The 20,992-nt window shown below is 48.5% G+C and overlaps 1 protein-coding gene across 1 annotated transcript in view; it reads left to right on the top strand.

The window, feature by feature from the left end:
* The window catches only part of LOC132447401 (macrophage mannose receptor 1), a 40,113-nt gene that overhangs the window by 2,022 nt on the left and 17,099 nt on the right, over positions 1–20,992 (top strand). Inside the window, exons 2-44 of the mRNA XM_060038115.1 lie at positions 10–155; positions 454–566; positions 931–1,070; positions 1,916–2,139; positions 2,765–2,874; positions 3,390–3,502; positions 3,706–3,841; positions 4,283–4,365; positions 4,887–5,006; positions 5,104–5,205; positions 5,622–5,780; positions 6,191–6,273; positions 6,474–6,618; positions 6,694–6,735; positions 7,271–7,438; positions 7,650–7,769; positions 7,909–8,019; positions 8,140–8,172; positions 8,534–8,671; positions 8,968–9,114; positions 9,527–9,661; positions 10,164–10,321; positions 10,414–10,558; positions 10,682–10,736; positions 10,964–11,030; positions 11,177–11,310; positions 11,396–11,439; positions 11,771–11,944; positions 12,484–12,638; positions 12,921–13,034; positions 13,388–13,503; positions 13,935–14,089; positions 14,617–14,822; positions 15,450–15,627; positions 15,906–16,130; positions 16,704–16,873; positions 17,424–17,494; positions 17,587–17,687; positions 18,412–18,531; positions 18,950–19,087; positions 19,336–19,487; positions 19,931–20,030; positions 20,320–20,555. Of these exons, the coding sequence (XP_059894098.1) occupies positions 10–155; positions 454–566; positions 931–1,070; positions 1,916–2,139; positions 2,765–2,874; positions 3,390–3,502; positions 3,706–3,841; positions 4,283–4,365; positions 4,887–5,006; positions 5,104–5,205; positions 5,622–5,780; positions 6,191–6,273; positions 6,474–6,618; positions 6,694–6,735; positions 7,271–7,438; positions 7,650–7,769; positions 7,909–8,019; positions 8,140–8,172; positions 8,534–8,671; positions 8,968–9,114; positions 9,527–9,661; positions 10,164–10,321; positions 10,414–10,558; positions 10,682–10,736; positions 10,964–11,030; positions 11,177–11,310; positions 11,396–11,439; positions 11,771–11,944; positions 12,484–12,638; positions 12,921–13,034; positions 13,388–13,503; positions 13,935–14,089; positions 14,617–14,822; positions 15,450–15,627; positions 15,906–16,130; positions 16,704–16,873; positions 17,424–17,494; positions 17,587–17,687; positions 18,412–18,531; positions 18,950–19,087; positions 19,336–19,487; positions 19,931–20,030; positions 20,320–20,555 (5,582 nt within the window). The remainder of the gene's footprint in view (positions 1–9; positions 156–453; positions 567–930; positions 1,071–1,915; positions 2,140–2,764; positions 2,875–3,389; positions 3,503–3,705; positions 3,842–4,282; positions 4,366–4,886; positions 5,007–5,103; positions 5,206–5,621; positions 5,781–6,190; positions 6,274–6,473; positions 6,619–6,693; positions 6,736–7,270; positions 7,439–7,649; positions 7,770–7,908; positions 8,020–8,139; positions 8,173–8,533; positions 8,672–8,967; positions 9,115–9,526; positions 9,662–10,163; positions 10,322–10,413; positions 10,559–10,681; positions 10,737–10,963; positions 11,031–11,176; positions 11,311–11,395; positions 11,440–11,770; positions 11,945–12,483; positions 12,639–12,920; positions 13,035–13,387; positions 13,504–13,934; positions 14,090–14,616; positions 14,823–15,449; positions 15,628–15,905; positions 16,131–16,703; positions 16,874–17,423; positions 17,495–17,586; positions 17,688–18,411; positions 18,532–18,949; positions 19,088–19,335; positions 19,488–19,930; positions 20,031–20,319; positions 20,556–20,992) is intronic.

Below are 20,992 nucleotides of genomic sequence, written 5' to 3'. Positions count from 1 at the left end.
TTGTGGCAGTCTTCAGCCAGTGTGAGCCGGGCTGGAGGCCCTACCAAGGGAGGTGCTACTACTTCTCTGTGGAGCCCAAGTCATGGAACGAAGCCCACGCGTCCTGCTTGACTCTGGGCGGGGATCTGATGAGCATCCAGACCTATCAGGAGAGGGTACGCGCGCGCGCGCACACACACACACACACACACACACACACACACACACACACACACACACACACACACATGCAAATTCGATTTTTTTTTATTCTGCTCAGAAAATAACTTGAAATATAATTGTATTAAAAAAAGATTTACGTACCGAATAAATAACAATGATGAATGATATATTGTACGTTTAAAAGTATGTTTAATTGTCAGGGGCTTTGTTACAAAAGGCATTAGTCTCAAGGAGAGGATTGAAATTGCAAGGTACACAAATAATATGGGATGCTGCTTGACCTTATTCTAGCAATGGGTGAGATCCCAGCTGGACGGCAATAGCTACTGGATCGGCCTCAACGACCGCGTGATGGAGGGCCAGTGGGATTGGACGGACGGGAGCCCCTTCATAGAGAGCCTGGTGTATGTTGAGCTGGGATCATTACCTAACACCGTCCGGGCTGAGGGGGAGGGACAGCTGAAGAACATGTGCATGGAGCTCATTACCCCTTTCCCTCTCCTCCCCTGTCGTCTCCTCTTCTGTCCTCTCCTTGTTCTCCTCTCTCCTTCTCTCCTCTCCCCCCTGTCCTCTCCTCCCCTCCTCCCTGTCCTCTCCCCCCTCTCTCCCCTCTTCTTCCCTCTCCCCCCCTCCTCCCTCTCCTCTCCCGCCTCTCTCTTATCCTCTCCCCCCTCTTCTCTCTCTCCCTTCCCCTCTCTTCCCCCCACTCCTCTTCTCTCCTCACCTCCCCCTCTCCTCCCCCCTCTCCCCCTCCCCTCCCCTCTCCAGATACTGGGTCCCGGGCCAGCCTGACAACTGGGGCAAGGAACCGGGGCAGGACTGCGGCCAGGTGTTAGGGGCCAGTCTGGGTCTGTGGACCGACGAACGATGCGACACTGCTATGAAATACATCTGCAAGGTCACAAACCGTGAGTCCCACATCCAAGGTTTATTCCTAGGTTTTCTGTGCGGACATTGAAGTATTCCTGTTCTAAGATATATTCATTCATAGATTAAATTATTCACTTCATCGCCATATCAGTCTTTTATTCAGTCTGTCACATCACTATCAGTGATAGGCAGGTCGAAATTTTTCGACGACAAAGGTCAACTTTATATTTTAGAAGGTAATCACTTCTATTCTTTGAGAAATCGTATCTTTCTAATCACTGTTGTTAAGGTATTTTCTGTGTTATAATACATGTTCTTATTATTTCTGTCTGCTATATTGTAACATCGAGGACCACATTGAAATTAAGGACACTGTTGCTATTATCTTCTGGGACTTTGCAACGCTTATATCATACAATCACTTACCTTTGTTTTCTAAATACATCAAATCAAATGTAAAAAGAAAAACATCATCAATCTACTCTTTCACTCAATCGCTTGCTCGATCTGGCACTTTATGTACGCACTCTGGCACTTACTGTACACACTTATTGTATGTTGTACGTCCTGGCACTTAAAAAATAGTACTTGATATCATCTAGCATCATATCCTAGCTATCTGTTGTATACGGGGAATGAGTTTACCAAGCGCTTGGTACTTGTTACTATGAACATCATTACTGTACAGACAGCTATATATTGTTGTTTCTCTTTCTTTTGACAAATGTGCTTATTGTAAGTCACTTTGGATAAGTGTCTGCTTAATGCCCTAAATGTAAACTTTAATTCTCGCTCTTTCACTTGTTCATTCAATAGGCTTGGTTAAAGTGCTCATGTAAAGTTCTTCTACGGCTAAGTGTTTGGTCCACTTCCCCCCTCTCAGCCAACCCTCCCGTCCAGTGCGACGTGGCCAACGGGTGGACTGACTTCGGGTCCTACTGCTACAAGCTCAAGTCAGAGACCACCAAGAGCTGGCTGGCCGCGCGCCACGACTGCCTGAAGGAGGGGGGCGACCTGTTGTCCCTCAGCTCCACCCAGGAAGAGGAGTTTGTCTCGGGGATTCTGGGCCTCTCCCCCATGGATCTCTGGCTCGGCTTCTCTACACTGGTGAGGAGCATGAGCAGATCTACTTAATGAATCACACATGGGTTCATGTCATTTTTTGGATTGTACTTAAATTAATTATGATTGATTAATGAATTGTAATTAATGAAAATCACGCTTGAAACAAAATGACTTTAAAACCAACATTTCATTAGTTTACATGAACAGCATTTGTAAACCACCATTAGTAAATGATAACTAGATCATAAGTTAACTGTTAGTTAAGGATTAATACTGATTTATTGGCTTCTTAAGTTGAAGTAGTGCTGAGATCTTACTAGCCCGGCTGTATTGAGCTGCACGTCTTGCCTCGCCATGGTTAACATCATCCTTGAGCAAGACACCCGACCCTGACTGCCCCCCATGAGCTGTCGCCTTGCATGGTTGACACCGACGTGTGTGAATAGGTGAACGTTAGGCAATATTGTAAGGCACTTATATCGAGTGGCCACTTGTTATGAAAGCGCTATATAAATGCAGTCCATCTATCCTTTACAATTACCATACATTACAAAATAATTATGGTTAAGCTTATATGCCCTTATTAAAAAGTGATGCCGTTTTCAATATTGGTCACGCCCAAATTGTTGTGTCCAGAGATATGAACATGTGTGTTTTGTTGTTCCAGAAATGCAACAAACTCTCCTGTCAAGTTGAAGTGGGCAACGTTGCATTCTCCTGGTCGGATGCTTCCCCGTCCACCTGGACGAACTGGGCCCCGGAACAGCCCTCCCCCATGTGAGGGCCCCACACACAACGGCATGCTGCCACATGGGACCCCTTTAACTAACTTTAAGCCCAATCCCTCTTCTACCCCTTACCCCTTCCCCTTCCCCTTCCCCCTCCCCCTTGTTTTGAAGGGGTAAGGGGAAGGGGTAAGGGGTAGAAATGGGATTGGGCCTTAAACCAGGGGTAAACCATGACAGGGGGGGGGGGGGGGGGGGGTCATTGCTCACCACTTTGGTGGTGGTTGGTTAGAAACCACTGCTTCACCTGCATCACCACATCCTTCGTAAATATTATCCGCAGCTACCAACAACAATCAGATGTTAGTTACTTTCATCTTTAACAATGCTGTGTGAACAACTCAATCAGCCGAAATTAAAATGATCTTCCGCAGTGTAACATAGGGAGCATATTGTTTTTGCAATCATCACACATGATCAATGATGCTTGTTGTTATATTCATGTGCATGGGACAATAATCGTGAGACGTAGTATTGTATTGAATGGTGCCTTCCCTCCATCATCAGTGACCTGCAGGCCGGCACGTGCGGCGCGCTGATTAAGGGCTCTAGGTTTGGAGAGTGGAGAGCCCATGTGTGCCGATATGAACGGCCGTACATGTGCAAGAGAGCACTCAACAGTAAGTCGGCTTTTTTGTGTGTCGTTCGTGTTTCCGAATAAGCGTTTCGGAATACGAGTCCCAGAACCTTTATGGGTTTGGGTCCCAGAACCCGGAAGGGTTCTGGGATCCAAACCCATAAAGGTTCTGGGTTCTGGGTTCAATGTCCCCCCAAAGAGATAAAGAAGTATTCACCCTGTGGCTCTGTGCTCCGGTCCCTCCAGCCATCTGCCCGGCTGGCTGGCAGAGCTTTGCAGGAAGTTGTTACTGGCTGGTCAGTAACACCGCCCTGTTGACCACCTGGCACGAGGCCCAGACCAGGTGCACGGACCTTTCAGCACACCTGGTCATCATCAACAGGTAACAGGGGGACTTTAGGTGTTGTTCTGTGATTAGTATAACGGGTGGCAGGGGATTTGAGGTTTTGAGCAGTGCTGAAACGTATATCACAGAGCCGCCAGCGGGTTGAGAATGATGGGTTTGAATTTATGGAACGGTGTTAGACGCTGCATCCAGTGTGGCGACTCAATTGATACACTGAATTTGCACGATTGGTTTGATTTCATTTATTTGAATTGTATTCATGTTAAAACATTTCATAACATTGAATTGAATTGATTACATTCAATGTTAATGTTAGTGTATTTAATGTCATTTTATTTTATTTTCAATAAATTCATCAATTCAATTCATCAATCAATCGATCCCTTAATAAAGAGTAATTTGTCATTCTTGTGTAAATCCAAGAGACACCCTGATCTCATTATAGTCTGTGTGTTGTGTATGACCCAATGTGTGTAGCCAGGAGGAGCAGTACTTCATCAATGGCTTCCTCCCTGACCTTCATCACATAGATATTCCTGACCTCTGGATCGGCCTATCAGGTACTGAATTCAATACTTTAGATGGAACAACCACTAATTGCACATTGAAATTATAATCGATAAGGATGGTATACACCATAACATTAGAAGATCATCCTTTATCAAGCCCACAGCGGTTAAAATTGCAGAGTTAAAAAAAGTGAGCTAGAATGAAAAGAAGATACGATAAATAAGCAAACAGGTTGGCAATGTCTCATCATTGACATGATTGCACATAGGGAACTCATATATTGATATCTGTTCAGTGTACATTGATGTTTCACAAGAGTGAATGAGTGTTGGCCTCACACCCCGCGGGTTGAGCGGCCTGTCCCTGAAGGAGCTGCCCAGTGCGGTCAGAGGGTCATACACCAGGAGGGGTGTATTCCCCATCAGGGAGGACAGCTTCCCCATCACTCTCCTCCCACCCCCCCCTCCTCTACCTGGTCGATGGGGCGTCCCACCACAGAGCTGGCCTCCTGAACCGTTCTGTTGAGTCTCTTCTTGTGCTCATGTTCCCGTTGTGCTTTGTGTGGTACCAGACAAGGAGACGGACGGAACCTGGGCCTGGGTGGACCGCAGCCCCCTCACCCTCACCAACTGGGGGCCCGGTTCGCCCCGGAACACGGACAAAGTCTGGGACTGTGGGCAGATCTTCACAGGTAGGAACGCATGCTGTGGCGCTGGAGGACAGAGGAGGGGACGTCGGTATGGAGGTTGGTTTGTTCACTGGGCTGTTGCTGTGGCTCTCCTCACCAGGGAACTACGCAGGGGTGTGGGAGACCACCACCTGCTTCAAGACCCTGGCCTACATGTGTGAGATGACCGGGGGGCAGAACGTGAAGCCCACGCAGCCACCAGGTCACCCACGTTCATGTGTTTGTTTACTGGGTCATTGATGAGAATGTTGTGCTGTTTTTTACATTAGTGATGGGAGTTATGTTGTTGATGAGAATGTTAATCAAGATGGTGATGATGATGTTGATGAGGATACCATTGATGAAGATAAGGTTGACGATGATGAAGAGGGGAATCAATAAGTGATAAAGTGATAGTGATGATAATGATAATGATGATGTTTGTGAATGAGGATGATAATGAAGATGATTAAGATGTTGCTGATGATAATGACGATGATAATGACGAATGACGATAATGTTGCAGATAATGGTGATGAGGATGACGTTGATGATAATGACGACGGTGTTGTTGACGATGATTATGAAAGATAGAACTAGTCGAAAAAGCTTTCTGACCTTCTCCCTCCCCCCTTCCAGGTTTCAGCTGCGACCCTGGCTACCTGCTGTACAAAGACTTCTGCTACCACTTTGACACGGAGCACACCTTCCATTGGCAGGAGGCGGAGTCCTACTGCGCCAGTCAGTCAGGACACCTGGCCAGCCTCCACGACCAGGCGGAGCTCAGCTTCCTCACAGGTCAGGAGACGCTTCCAGAGCCTCTAGGGGAGAACCAGCAGACCATACAGGGCACCCACAGGACATATCGACATCATATCCTGCGTTTAAAACATGTTTAGCTTGGACCACGCTCAGTCAATAGCACTACTATGTTGGCCATTCACTTTACATCGGTTTTAGGATTTTCTTTTCCTTTAAGAACTTGTCAATATTACTTACTGGAGTAGAAGTATGTAGTTTGTTGCCTCAAACTCAGCCCACTGTACATTATTTGTGTTGTTATCGTGCACAAAACATGACTACACAACAACTAAACGACACGACTATACACCTAATGGACACGTCATTGAAGGAATCTATCATTACATGTTTTATATAAATGAGTAAGTCAACGTATAACGAGTAAATCCACTCTTTCCTGTGTGCAGCCCACCTGCCAGGAGAGGCCTGGCTGGGCCTGAACGACATCAACGTGGAGAACCTCTTTGTGTACTCGGATGGTACACCGGCTGTAAGTCATCAACAATATACAACTCTTTTAAAGCTCTAGAAATGTTTCAATTCATGGTCGTTCTGCAAACGTGTTAGAAAAGGGTCCTGTAGCCCTCCACGTCTACGTGTTTGTATACGTTAGCATATCTTTTTAAGCCTCTTGAACTGTGCTTCATTTCAAAACACATCGATGGTACAGTGATCCTTTGCGTGTGTCAGGATTTCCTTTTATGGGGGCCGGACCAACCAGACAACTGGCAGAACAACGAGGACTGTGTCCAGGTCCGAGGGATGAACCACCCCGAGCCGGGAACACTCAGCGATGACTTCTGCTCCTCCGCCAAGGAGTTTGTCTGCAAAAAACGTGCGGTGCACTCACACATCTCCTTCTGAATTCAATTATTAGTACGTGTCTGATTTTATTTTGATTCCTCCACAGCCAAAGGACAGGGACCACCCCAGCCTCCGACCTCTAGACCAGGTACACACGCACGCACACACACACACACACACACACACACACACACACACACACACACGCATGCACACACACATGCACGCACAAACACACACGCACGCACACACACACACGTAAAAAAAAATAGTTATCAGACGATGTTTCATAGTCCTGTTAAAGGTGCTGTAGATACGATTTTAGGGCTTTAATTTGAGTTTGAAATAGCCTTACACCGGCTTGGGTTGCGTGAAATTAGCTATGAGAATTTTTGAGTTGACTGCGCCTGGCTCTTTACTTGTCCTTTCTGACTTTAGAACGCTTCATGCTCACATCAGTCAATAACTTCCCAGAATGGTGCAGGGCATCCATCTTGCCTGTCAACCACAGTTGAATGAAATGTGACAATTCTCAATGGCGGAGAAATGTAGGGAAGGGGTTAGTCTCAAAAGCTTGCTCTCTGATGCTCTTTTCCGCTCTCTCTCGCTCTCTCTCTCTCGTCACCACTCCCCAGTCTAACCTCCAGCACCTGTCCGTGAACCCCATTGCTTTGTCTGTCTAGGCTGGAACCAGAAGTGTGGTTTCTGGACCCCCGACCCCTTCAACGACTACTGCTACCTGTTCAACTACCTGTCCATGAGGCCCTGGGCCGAGTCCCGGGCCGACTGCGTCAACCAGGGGGGGGACCTCGTCAGCATCACCGACCCCTACGAGCAGGCCTTCCTCCAGGGTAACCAACATTCTGTTGGGGTGGTCGTGTCCCCCCCCGAATACTAATACTAAGAAAACACCGATCTTGTCCCAATATGCCCCAATATGTCCACCTTCAGTGAACCCTGTCCACAGGCCTGTGTCTTGTTGTTTGCTCGACACGTTGTGTTTTGTGTACGAGGTCAAGGCGGTGTGTGTGTGACCCGGCTGTACTGTGTGTCGTGCTGCAGGCATGGTGGGTCTGAGTCCCACGGGCACCGCCATGTGGATGGGCGGTCACGACTCCATCGTGGAGGGCGGCTGGGGCTGGTCGGACGGCTCCCCCTTCAGATACATCCACTGGGGCTCGGGTACAACTTTATTGACACACGCGGGTTACACGTGACGTAAAAAAAAGGTGGTGGTGGGAGGGGGGAGCAGCTCAAACAGGAGGGTTTGGTTTTCCTTTGCTCGTGTTACGTTGATATAATCGTGGTCTTGTGCCCCCAGGCAACCCAGACAACGCCGACGGGGAAGACTGCCTGTCCATGCAGATCAACGACGGGAAGTGGAACGACGACAAGTGTGAACTCAACAGAGGCTACATCTGCAAAAGGAGAGGTGGGGGGGCCTCACACGCATTGTTGCCATGGTTGCATAGTAACACTCTTACAACTGTGAGCATTAACAACTCCATCTCACCCCCCCCCCCCCCCCCCTTCCCTTCTCCTCCTCCAACAGGAAACACTCCTGAACCTCCGCCACCACATGACGGTACGTGAGACACTCTATTTTTCAGCCTCATTCGTTATTCTTACATCTTTAAAATTTTGTGACTATCCAATTATCCATCCATTCGTCCTCCCACCCATTCATTCATTCATTCACCCATTCATCAATCCATCCATCCATCCATCTATGTATCCACCCATCCATCCACAAAGTCATTTTTAATCCAACAATTCATCCTCCATCCATCATCCACACTTGAACACACACACACACACACACACACACACACACACACACACACACACACACACAGCCCTAAACGACTCCATCACTACATTGTATGCGTTGAGGCTGCCTCCCCCCGTGGGTATAAGAGTGTGACGGTGTGGCGCCGTGCTCCCAGGGTTCATGACGGCCCTGGCGTGCCAGGACTCCTCCATGGCCCTCCACTGCCCTGAGAACAGCCTCATCAACATCCAGTCTGCCTTCTACGGACGGGACAGCACCGACCTCTGCCCGCTCCTGGACGGCTCAGGGGGAGGTAGGCCTGCCCGAGGGCGCTGTGGTCTTCCACACGTGCGCACGGACAATTTGCTCGTGTTTGTAGCGTGAGCCCAAAGAAACGATAAAATCGTAAAATTTTCACATTTTTTAGCAACTATTGTGGACGTGAACAATCAAAAAACTTTATTTTGCATCCGTCCTGACACGGCCGTGTGCTTTGAGCTGCACAGTACGTCGTGGAACCATTGAATAGCGATAGAGCTATTCAATGGTTCCACGAATAGCTCTATCGCTATGCAATGGTTTCCCTCCCTCCCTATGATTGGTCTGCAGGCAAATGCCAAGTGGACGGCGTCCTCCCCCTCATGAGGAAGAACTGTGACAAGCGTGCGTTCTGCTTTGCGTTCGCCCACACGGAGAATGACCCGTGTCCCCAAGTCTCCAAGTACCTGAGGATCACCTACAGCTGTGAACAGATGGGTGCGGAGTTTGTGGTCCCTCCTTTCCTACAATACCCACAATCCCCCACCCACTGGCATTTTGTTTTTCTATCTACTTGGTTTTCTCCAATCAAGATTAAGTAGTCGTTACTTGCCATTTAATAACAGTAATAGTTGTATCGTAATACCAACATATTAATGATAATACCAATCATAATATGAGTATGAATGAAAACATAATAAATTAATACATTTTATTTTTGAAGCCGTTTTAAAAATACTCAAAGACTAAAATAAACTATCAGAAATTAGTTATATTATATAAAAAAAATCACTGCAAATAAACACCCAAATCAAACCAATTACCCCGATAGCAATGTAGGTTATATGGGTGCAACACATGCTACTCTGCCAGGGCCTGAGTGTGTGTCCCGCCGTCTGTCTGCCCTCAGTGTGCTTGCGGGGCCTTGGAGTGGAGGACGGGAACATCTCCGACTCCCAGCTCAGGGCCTCCTCCTCCTGGGGCTCCTCCACCCCGGACATGGGCCGCCTGCACGGCAGCGCCTGCTGGAGGCCCTCCACCAGCGGTAGGTACACCGACCGGAAGGCACCCCTTATCAGCTCTCCACAGTGTGTAACTTACCGTAGCACAGGGCGCTAACATGCTAGAAATGGCCTCATCAAATAGTAATGAAGTGATAAATACAGTGATATGTCATAGTAAATGGTCTGTCTCTGGGTGTAAATAACTGTCTATAATAAGGGTGTTTGCAAGGTAACACACCATTGTAATTTAAATCTCATTTCGCCAATTTCCTTTTAGAGGTTTAAAGGGGACTTATTTAGGAACCTCAGCCTCCGGTTTAAAAAAGTGTGTCGTAAAGGTTCAGGAAAAACTGTCACTTTGGTTTCCATAGGCGCAGTTGTGAGGGGCGTGGTCAAACATTCTCAAACCAAACTCACACACTTTTGAACTAGGTTGTGCAGCCAATAGAAAAGGACTACTCTAGAAAAACAAGCTAATGAGTCCATTTCTGAGTTTCAAATGAAAATACATATTTTGGGGTTCTCCGTTTTAATGAAACCCAGACAGCGCCAGCTGGATCCAGGCGGACCTGGGCCAGGTCAGGAAGGTCACGGGCGTCGTGATCCAGGGCTGTCCCGACAACGACCACTGGGTCACCAAGTTCAAGGTCCAGCACAGCCTGGACGGCTCCGCCTGGGCGGCCTACACCGCCGACGGGGAGGTAGGTTCAGGACTCGGGTCCTCCGGAGGTCGACGGTTTAACCCATGAGCCCGGGGCGTTGCTAACGGCGGTGTGACTCCGGTCCCGTCCAGTTCTTCCCAGGGTCCCAGGACAGGAACTCGGCCGACACCCAGCTCCTCGGCACGCCCGTGTCCGCCCAGTACATCCGCGTCCTCCCGCTGGAGCACAACGTCCAGGGCGGCCTGCGCTTCGAGGTCCTGGGGTGCACGCCCGACTGTAAGGGCCCGCCGGACAATGCATTGGATCCATGAATGCAAGGAGAAGGATGGCGTGGTCGCGCGTGTGTGTGTGTGTTGTTGGTGTTCATGTCTGACCAGCAGGTGTTTTTAAACTCCACAGACGCCGTGACCTGCGCCAACAGGCCCAACTTTAACCCTGCCAACGATCGCATGACGTAAGCATTTAGACAAATCAAGTCAAATCAAACCTTATTTATTTAGCCCCTCGTGCAAAAAACTTTATATGAGGTGCTTAACAATACAAAGAATATAAACGGTGCAATGACATGATAATTTTTTTTTTATATAGGAGCAGTATCGTACCGAGTATCGTGAAGTCCTGTCTTCTTGGTCATGGTGGATGTGGATGACAGTGGTGGTGTTGATGTTGATCTTGTTTCAGAGTCCACTGTCCGGCAGGCTGTTCTAAAGCGAGCTACAGAGTGTATGGAACGTCTGTGTATCGAGAGGTAGCGGAGCTCTCTGTCTATCTATTTACCTGTCTGTCTATTGTCTTACCATCGGTCTGTCTTCTGGTCTCTCTGTGTCTGTCCACCTATCTGAATATCTTGCCATTGGTCTATATCTTTCGGTCCTATCCGTCTGAATCGGTCAGGACTCCAACATCTGTGCGGCGGCCGTGCACGCGGGCGTGGTAGTGGATGATGTGGGCGGGGACACCACCCTGCTGAAGCTCCCGGGACAGGACTTCTACCCCGGCTCCACCCGCAACGGCATCACGTCCAGGCAGTATGTACCTCCGGCGAACCACAGCGTCCCTCACGTCTGTCCGACACTGGTCAAGGTGTTGAGCGTATGTGTTCCCTTTCCACAGGTTCGATGGGACGTATTCAGGGTCTTACACGTTCGCCGACGGGGGTAAGTGTTTCAGCGTTGATCGGACGCTGATGAAAAGCAGCAGACTTGTTCACATTGAAAGCATTGAACAATACATTCAATGTTATTCATCGATTCCCACACTAACACATACGCACGCACGCACACGCACACGCACACACACACACACACACACACACACACACATACACACACACGTTCAAATCTAAAAAAGTACCAATCCTAATCATTTTGAAAGAATTGAACAATGCATTAAATATTATCAATCAATTAATTTGGGGTAAAAAGGGTACAAATCAATACAAATCAATCAGTCCCATTTTGACGTCTTTGTGACCGTCTGTGCGTGCAGAGGTGCGGTGCTCCGGGCCGGACTGGTATGAGTTCGGAGGGTTCTGCTACAAGCCGTTCAGCGTGCAGAAGACGTGGGTCAGCGCCCGCCAAGCCTGCCGCGGCCTGGGGGCGGAGCTAGTGTCCATCCTCTCCATGACCGAGCAGAGCTGGCTGGAGAGCTACCTGTACATGGGTGAGGAGAAGAGTGGCCATGACACCTTATTGTTATACCAATAAGATAATGATAATGATAATGTCTATTTAAATGCTTTAATGTTCTTAGGTGTTTTTCTTGTTGTTCATTCTTGAAATCCATGTTCTTATTGCATTTTCAGTGTAAGTGACATTTCTCTTAACAGATTTTGTACCTACATCGTATGGTATATTATTTTATATATATAATGCAATACATTGAATATTGTGAAGCACCTTGTGACTCAGTTTTTTAAGAATTTTTTAAGAATATAGAAATAAAGGGCGCAGCATAACAGGGTGTCTATAACGTGGATCCATGGATACCCATTGTTATGGCAGCAATTCACCTTCTTCTCATTATTAAGATATTTAATCAGACGGACACCATTGAGCTCGTGTCAGGCTGTTAGAAAAGGATTCACTGACCGAAAAGGTTTTTGATTCCAACATTCAAAAAGTTATTCGTTTATTCAACTTGTATTGCTGTCAGGCAATGACCTGCGACGGCCCTCGCTGTGTTCCGTCCCTCCTCCCCAGCCACCGGCGACGTGTGGACCGGCCTGCACGACCCGCTGCAGGTGGGCTTCTACACGTGGTCCGACGGTCACATGACCTCCTTCACCCACTGGGAGCCCGGCCAGCCCAACAACCACGACGGCTTCAGGGAGGACTGTGTGGCGATGCTCTATGAGGTGAGGAGCTAGACGAAAAGGCCCCCGGGTTCGATTCCCCAGACGTCCGCAATCGACACTGTGTGGGTTGACCCTAGAGCAGGATGCCCTCTGACCCCAGCCTGCTCTTTAACAGCATGTATTTGCTTTTAAAGAAAGCTCATTTTAAATAGTATTGCATTAAAGACACGGCTGAAGACCACTTCCATGCCGTTTCCTCTTTAGTTTCTGCATTGTTGGACCCCAGTTGTCGTTGTTTGATAAGACTGACGGGTGTCTTTGCGCGTGTATCTCCTGCTGCAGTCGGGCCGGTGGAACGACGTGGCCTGCACTGAACTCAACACCTACATCTGCAAAGCGCCCAAGGCCCACTACCCTCAGCCCTCTGTGAAGCCCACTGTGTACGGCTGCCCACAGGTAGAGGAGCGCCTCTTCAGTCTAAGAGTCCACAGAACACTCATACTTATTTCTGTTTGACTAATGATTGTTTAGAACAACATTTAGAATCATTCTATGAGTTAGAATCCAGTAATGTCGCACATGTCCACTTATTCCATTTCATCCGAGTTCGGATTTCTGCTAGCGTAACATTCAGCTTTTTATAAGACAGAAAATAACTCAGGTATATAGTACTCGGGTTCTTAGGCCGACTAGGACGCTGTCTGTGCTCGGGTTTCCATGGGGGGGATGAGAACACTGCAGCGGTGCGACTGGGATGACGCTGCAGGCAGGTTGGTCCTCCTCAAGGCGTTCCTCGTGTGCGTCTGCAGGGCTGGGACGCGTACGGCTACGCCTGCTACTGGCTGGAGGAGACGGCCAGGAGCTGGTCCGACGCCAGGGACTTCTGTAAGGAGCAGGGCGCCTTCCTGCTGCACATCGGGGACATGTGAGTGTGGCTAACCCACGCACACACAAGCACGCACGCATGCACCTAAGCACGCACACGAGCCCGCACAAAGGTGTCTTTGTAAAGGCCTGAATCAGTTTAACAGTCTCTCTTAACTTTGGACGGACTGTTAAACTGTGTTTAGGCAGCAGCATAAAACAATAATATAATAAATAAATACTTTAAATACAGGCTTGTTAATAATAACATATTATGTGTGTATATATATATACACCCTCCCCGTCAACGATTGTTCCCCCCCCCCGTCAACGATTCGGCGCAGGGGGCTGGTAGGGGGACCTCGGCGGGGGGCCATCAGTACCTCTTGTATACAGGGCCCAGAATTTGGTGCTACGGCCCTGTGAGAGTAGATCTAGTAGGACTAGTAAACGAGGCATCAAGGACATGGTGTCTCCGTTCTCCCCTGGCAGCTATGAGCAGGCCCACTTCACGGTGACGCTGTCGGGGAAGGCGGGCTTCTGGTGGCTGGGTCTGCGGGCCCAGGGAGGGCCGACCGGAGGGGTGGACTACTTCTGGGAGAACGACGCCCCCCTGACCTACACCCACTGGGACCGGGACCAGCCAGGTACCGCGTCCCAGTAGACCCAGCACTGCTCACTAACGTGTAGAATCTTGTATTTTGGTTTCCAGCCGTCCTCCTCTTGCCTCGTGAGATCCTCCTGATGTTAGATTTTGCGTTCTTGCGGTTAATAACCGCAAAATCTTTGCAAAGTTATTGCAAAGATGGCCTTGCTTTGTACAAAGGCTCCAGCCAATCAGATAAGGCTCTTGCTATGTTCGCTGTTGCTGAATCCGGTTAGAAGTAAGGCAGAAATGTACTCTAATATGAGAAAAGTTATCTATAAAAACCCTGTTACCCTTGCCGTCATGTTTTTTTAAAGACTTCGGCTCTCCTTGTTCGCTATGAACTTCCTTCTATTTAATTAAGGGTGTAAAGAATTGTAATCAATATTTTGTTTAAATTCTTCTTGATAAATATGTGATTCATATTTAGCCTCGAGCACTGAGCACCGGCTCAGGGCCAGAACCACGATGTGCGCCGGTGAGACCTGGAGACTGGCCTCGTGTTGAACCCATCTCGTTCCTGAATAGATAGTGGCCAGGGTACCTGCGTTGCTATGACAACGGGGGCCATCGGTGGTTTCTGGGACGACAAATCGTGCTTGGAGCCGTTCAGCTTCGTCTGTGAGAGGCCCAGACCTGACATCACCCCGCCCACTGAGCCCCCGACCCCGCCCCCTGCCACGGGCTGCTCCGACTCCTGGACCTCCAAGAGCCACTTCAGACACTGCTACAGGGTAGCTGTCTGTCTGTCTGACTGTGGATGTCTGTGGCTGTTTGTCTGTCTGTCTGTCTCTCCCCCCCCCCCCCCTTCTCTCTGCCCATCTATCCTTGTCTCTGAGCTGTGTGTGTCTCAAACCTGTCTGTGTCACTGACCTGTCTGTGTCTCTGACCTGTCTGTGTCTCTGACCTGTGTGTGTGTGTGTGTCTGGCCTGTCTGTCTCTCTGACCTGTCTGTCTCTCTGACCTGTCTGTGTCTCTGACCTGTCTGTGTCTCTGACCTGTCTGTGTCTCTGACCTGTCTGTCTCTCTGACCTGTGTGTGTCTCTGACCTGTCTGTCTCTCTGACCTGTGTGTGTCTCTGACCTGTCTGTGTCTCTGACCTGTCTGTGTCTCTCTGACCTGTCTGTGTCTCTGACCTGTCTGTGTCTCTCTGACCTGTCTGTGTCTCTGACCTGTCTGTCTCTCTGACCTGTGTGTGTCTCTGACCTGTCTGTCTCTCTGACCTGTGTGTGTCTCTGACCTGTCTGTCTCTCTGACCTGTGTGTGTCTCTGACCTGTCTGTCTCTCTGACCTGTCTGTCTCTCTGACCTGTGTGTGTCTCTGACCTGTCTGTGTCTCTGACCTGTCTGTGTGTCTCCCAGCTCTTCCACAACGTGGACTTCTCTCGCAGGAAGAGCTGGGGTGCGGCCCAGGAGGACTGCGTGTCCCGGGGGGCCCGGCTGGTCAGCATCAACCTGCAGGCGGAGGAGGAGTTCCTCTCCCTCTACACCAAGGGCACCAGCAAGTGGATCGGCCTCTCGCACAACCCCACGGCGGGAGGTGCGTTACACATCAAACACACACACACACAAGTACACACACACACACACACAAGTACATACACACACACGCACACAGAAACACACACACGCACGCACGCACACAGAAACACACACAGGCACGCACGCACGCACACACACACACACACACACACACACAGAAACACGCACGCACGCACGCACACACACACACACACGATGGTAACCACTGAGCCTGGAGGTATACTGGTGTCTCATGATGGTTCCCACTGACCCCGGAGGTATGCCATCGTCTCCCAGGCTACACCTGGACCGACGGCTCCCCAGTGTCCCACACCAACTGGGGCCCCGGGGAGCCCAACGACCACGAGGGCCGGGAGAACTGCGTGGAGATGGTGAGCAGCGCCAACGGCACCCTCTCCTGGTGGAACGACCTCAACTGTGACGCCCACCAGGACTGGATCTGCATGATCGCCAAGGGGACCACCCCCATCCTGCCCCCCATCCCCCCTCCACCCGTCCCTGGTAGGAACTAACCCCTACCTCTATTATTTTATTATGAATATTTTTTATTTATGTTGTATTCATGTAGGCCAAATTTTTTTTTGCGTTAATAATGTTGTCATTAATTTAGTAGCATTAAAGATTTGCGTCTTCACGGCCTTTTCCAATGCAGTTTTGACAAATTTTAGGAGCCTGAATCCATGTGATACTTTGTGTGAAATGTCGAGAAAACGGCTGCCTATGTACCTCGTCATAAAGGAGCCTTTTCTAAATCATTCCCTCCAACTTTAAGTGGGTGTGGGCGTGACACAACATGTCTCGGCGCCAACACGGTCGAGAACCACTGCTTTAAGACCATAGTCCTTTGTGTTCTGTTGGCTACTGACTAATTTAGTCAGGCACTCTTATCTCCAGCAACTTGCGGTGGATCCGGCGACAGGTCATTCAGGGGTCGGTACAGGCTAGAGGGGCGTGTTGCTCAAGGACGCCTGTCGGTTGACACGAGGCCTTTAATGCACCTTTTTAATGCTGGGAGTCGCCCGCCCATAAACACCATATGGCTCCACCGTACCACCCTGTTACTTTGAACCCCAGCGCCTGACTGCGGCGTGAACCCGGGGTGGAGGAAGCACGACCGCTTCTGCTACTACTACAACGACACGGACATCGTGGACTTCCACACGGCGTGGGAGCGCTGCGACCAGGAGAAGGCCACGCTGGTGTCCATCCTTAGCGAGAAGGAGCAGGCCTACGTTAACACCATGGTAGGGGGGGTACAGGAGGCTCCTGCGCCCTGACGTTGTGCTTCTCTCAATTCATCCCTCATGGGTTTCTTTTGCAGTGTTGTCTTTGTATTTCACTGCAAAGACCTTCATGATTTCAATTCACGTCTCATCACCTCTCATTGTTTTTATTAATCTCTCCTGCATGTGAAGTACAAAGCTTGTCGTTGTATTTCACAGACCTTAAACATCAAGTGGGTAGTGAGAGATTATATGAAAATGAAATTAAACTCAACAAAATAAGAGATCATTAGAAAGGGAAAAGAGAATCATTACATCATGAGAGATTGGAAATTAATAACAAATGAAGGTACACTCATGAAGGTACATGAGTGTATTTAAATAAATAAAAAATGTAAGACCTTGATGATTTTGAAATTCATGTCTTTGGGCTTTTTGCAGTGAAATGCAAAGATTTTACTTCAAAAATGCTCAAGAAATTAATTTAAATTGAGTCATTAGGCTAAGTTCTCCTTGCTGATGATCTGCTGTCGTTGTTAATGTATTTATTTGATGCTTATTTGTATTCCAGGTGGGAACAGGGAAGGTGACTTCGGCATGGATTGGTCTGACACACTTCGGAGAGACGGATGGTCAATTCAAGTAAATAACACAAAGGATACTTTTTGCCACTCAGTGTTCAGCACCAGTCTGGAGGCAGGGTCAACTCTCGTTCCCTCTGTTTGTGTCCACAGGTGGGTGGACCGTTCCCCGCTGTTGTACACGCACTGGGCCACGGGAGAGCCCAACAACGCCAACGGAGAGGAGCACTGTGCTCAGATGAACAGACACCAAGGCAAGCGTTCTCTTACAGTAGTACATAGTACACAAAGCAAACACACCGAGTCCTCTTTGGACATCACACCCATTCACTTGACACGCATTCCACCGTAAATTACGCAACTTTTAGTAATAATAGGATTATATTTATATGAGGCAACTATGTTTATTGTCTTTATAGTATTTTTATCGACATCACTTCTTTCGATTGTACTTTTTTATAATCCACTTCTGTTTCTAGTTGATAGTGTTTTACATGGACTATGTTTGAAAGTATATACAAAGACTTCACTTGGGTTGATAGCATTTTTAATGTTCTTTGGTGGAATCGTTTTTTACACTCACTTTTTTAACATGGACTCTACTTTCATTTTGAACCTATTTAACATGGACTCTACTTTCATTGAGTCCTTATTTAACATGGACTCTACTTTAATTGAGTCCTTATTTAACATGGACTCTACTTTCATTGAGTCCTTATTTAACATGGACTCTACTTTAATTGAGTCCTTATTTAACATGGACTCTACTTTCATTTAGTCCTTATTTAACATGGACTCTACTTTCATTGAGTCCTTATTTAACATGGACTCTACTTTAATTGAGTCCTTATTTAACATGGACTCTACTTTCATTTAGTCCTTATTTAACATGGACTCTACTTTCATTCAGTCCTTATTAAACATGGCCTCTCCTTTCATTTAGTCCTTATTTAACAAGGCCTCTCCTTGCTCATTCAGGGGGATGGAACGATGCCAACTGTGGCCGTGCCGGTGCGGGCTATGTGTGCAAGAAGCGCCCAGGGGACGGCCCCACCCCGGCCCCGCCCACCCCAGCCTGGGAGGGCCACTGTCCGTCAGGTATTGGCCTGCACACTTTGTACTACACACTGCGTTCAGAAACCTCCAGGAGCCACTGCCACAAGGGATCACCAGATGCTGCATTTTCATTTACACGGGTTCAATGTGGCCCAATTACAAAAATACCTTTTTAAAATTATCCATATAAAAACATAAAATGTAGTGGTTTAATTGAAGTGTGAGGTTTGAAATCAAAATTGCTTTCAACAATGTGTATGCTTTTAAATGTTGCATTGAGATTTTGTTTGTTTTATTTCATGTGTGACGTGTCTTTGAGTATAAAGAAAAGTGCAACAGATATCTAATCTATTCGTAGTATTATTATTATCATTATAATTCATATTATTACGATGATGTTGTTGATGATGAAGAATATCCCCCCCCCCCCCCCCCCCCCCCTCCTCTCTCGCGGCCCCAGGCTGGATGCGCTTCAAGGACAAGTGCTTCCTGTTCAAGGGCCAGAAGGAGGACTTCCAGGCCAACTGGACCTTCGCCAGGAGCTGGTGCCAGGGGCAGGGAGGGAACCTGGCCGTCATCGACAACCAGTCGGAGAACGGTAAACATCCCAGTAGTGACTCAGTAGTCACTGCCTCTAACGTCATGCGCTCTAGAAGGACCGACATCCTGTTCCTCTGGGTTTATTTTGAACACGGTGATGTGTTGCTTACTTTATTCGGAGGCTCCTGGGTCCAACAGCGCCCCCGCAGGAGGTTTCACGGCATGAGGGAGCTGGGGGGAACCCCTACCCTAGATAACAGGTTCTGCTCCATTTGGCCTCGTTTGCCGCTCTCTCCCCTCCTCCAGACTTTGTGTCCAGCTACCTGAAAGACCTGGAGCGGCCCGCGTGGATCGGACTGTCAGACCTGTCGGCGGAGAACCAGTACGCCTGGACAGACGGCAGCCGCGTGCTCTACACCAACTGGGACGACAAGGAGCCCAACAACCACAACGGAGCGGTGAGAGAGCGCCATCCGTTAATGGGGGTGGTTGATGTCATAGCAACGAACGCTGATACACGGCCTGTTGATCAATCCATCGGGTGACGGATAAACAAACCGCTTGTTTGTTTTATCGCAAGGAGTTGTGGTTTCAGACAGTTAACAAACGTATGCTGCTGACGGAATCAGACATGCAAACACCTGGTAGCTTCTCTCTGTTTTACATGGCCTTGCTCGCAAGACATAATTAACACATCTTAAGAGGTACCCTTGGCCCCAGGCCATTAATAATTACATTTGATCAACTAATTAATGAATGCAAAACGTATTTAGTACATAGAATTGTGATTGTCATGAAAAAAACCTGCGAAAGGCCGATATTCCCCAAGAAAGCCCGACGACACACGACACTGCTTTAGAGCGGTTGAGGAGCACGTGACCAGCCGTGTTGGCGTCCACAGGAGCACTGCGTGGCGGTGACGCACAGCGACCTGGTGAGCGGGCGCTGGGACGACGCGGCCTGCAGCGAGGACCGCAGCTTCGTCTGCTACAGGAGGAAGTGTGAGTGGTGGCAGACCGGAGGGGAGCGGCGCTGAGAGACGCCCACCGTGGTTCACGTTCACACGGTCAATCTGCTAGTTCTCTGGTGTTAATACAGAAATGTTGGAATTCATTTGAAAAGAAATGATGAAAGACAGACATTACCACAGATAAGATACTGGAGACACAAACGCATGTGTGATGTTTTATATTACATAATCACTGATTTTTCCTGCCTTCGTCTGCTTCCCTTTCTTCCTGCTCTCCTCCTCCTCCTCCTCCTCCTCCTCCTCCTCCTCCGTCCCTCCAGCGAGCAGTGTCGCCCCCCCGCCCCCCACGGAGAGCCCGTGCCGGGAGGGCTACGTGTCCTGGAAGCTGAACTGCTACCGCGTGGTGGAGCGGCCGGAGACCTGGGAGCGCGCCCAGCAGGCCTGCGCCGCCCAGGGGGGGAACCTGGCCAGCATCGACATGAGCTACGACCAGGCCTTCGTGTCCGGGGTGGTGCTCCAGGGCCGGGGGGACGCCTGGATCGGCCTCCGCCGCAAGGTGAACCCCCCGTCTCATTCATGGGGTTATACTAATCACAACGATTATTATGTTTACACATCTCATGGTTCTGATAGTCATAGGCCTAATGGTACAAAAATAACAATAAATGGATCGGCAAAAGGGAAAATTATATTAGAAATGATGAAAATAGTAATAATATATGTATACATCTAATAAAAAAAATACAAATAATAAAATACATGAATACTAAAATGAAATACAAAAAAAAGGACAAACATAAACCCTTTTAACTGATCTGATTCCATAAACCATCTGTCCAGTTATTTCCTTCAGAAAATGTATTTATAAAGCTCATGCATCACTTTGATTTTCTTGTAGCCACTGAAACTTTGATTGTAAACCATGATTTTTGTCCGCCTTTGTAAATCACCTCAGATTAAGTTAACCAGGTAACACATCTACCATCTATATTT

Source organism: Gadus macrocephalus, chromosome 19 (genome assembly GCF_031168955.1).
Source record: "Gadus macrocephalus chromosome 19, ASM3116895v1".
Classification (NCBI taxonomy): Eukaryota; Metazoa; Chordata; class Actinopteri; order Gadiformes; family Gadidae; genus Gadus; species Gadus macrocephalus.
This window is presented reverse-complemented; position numbering and strand designations above follow the sequence as displayed.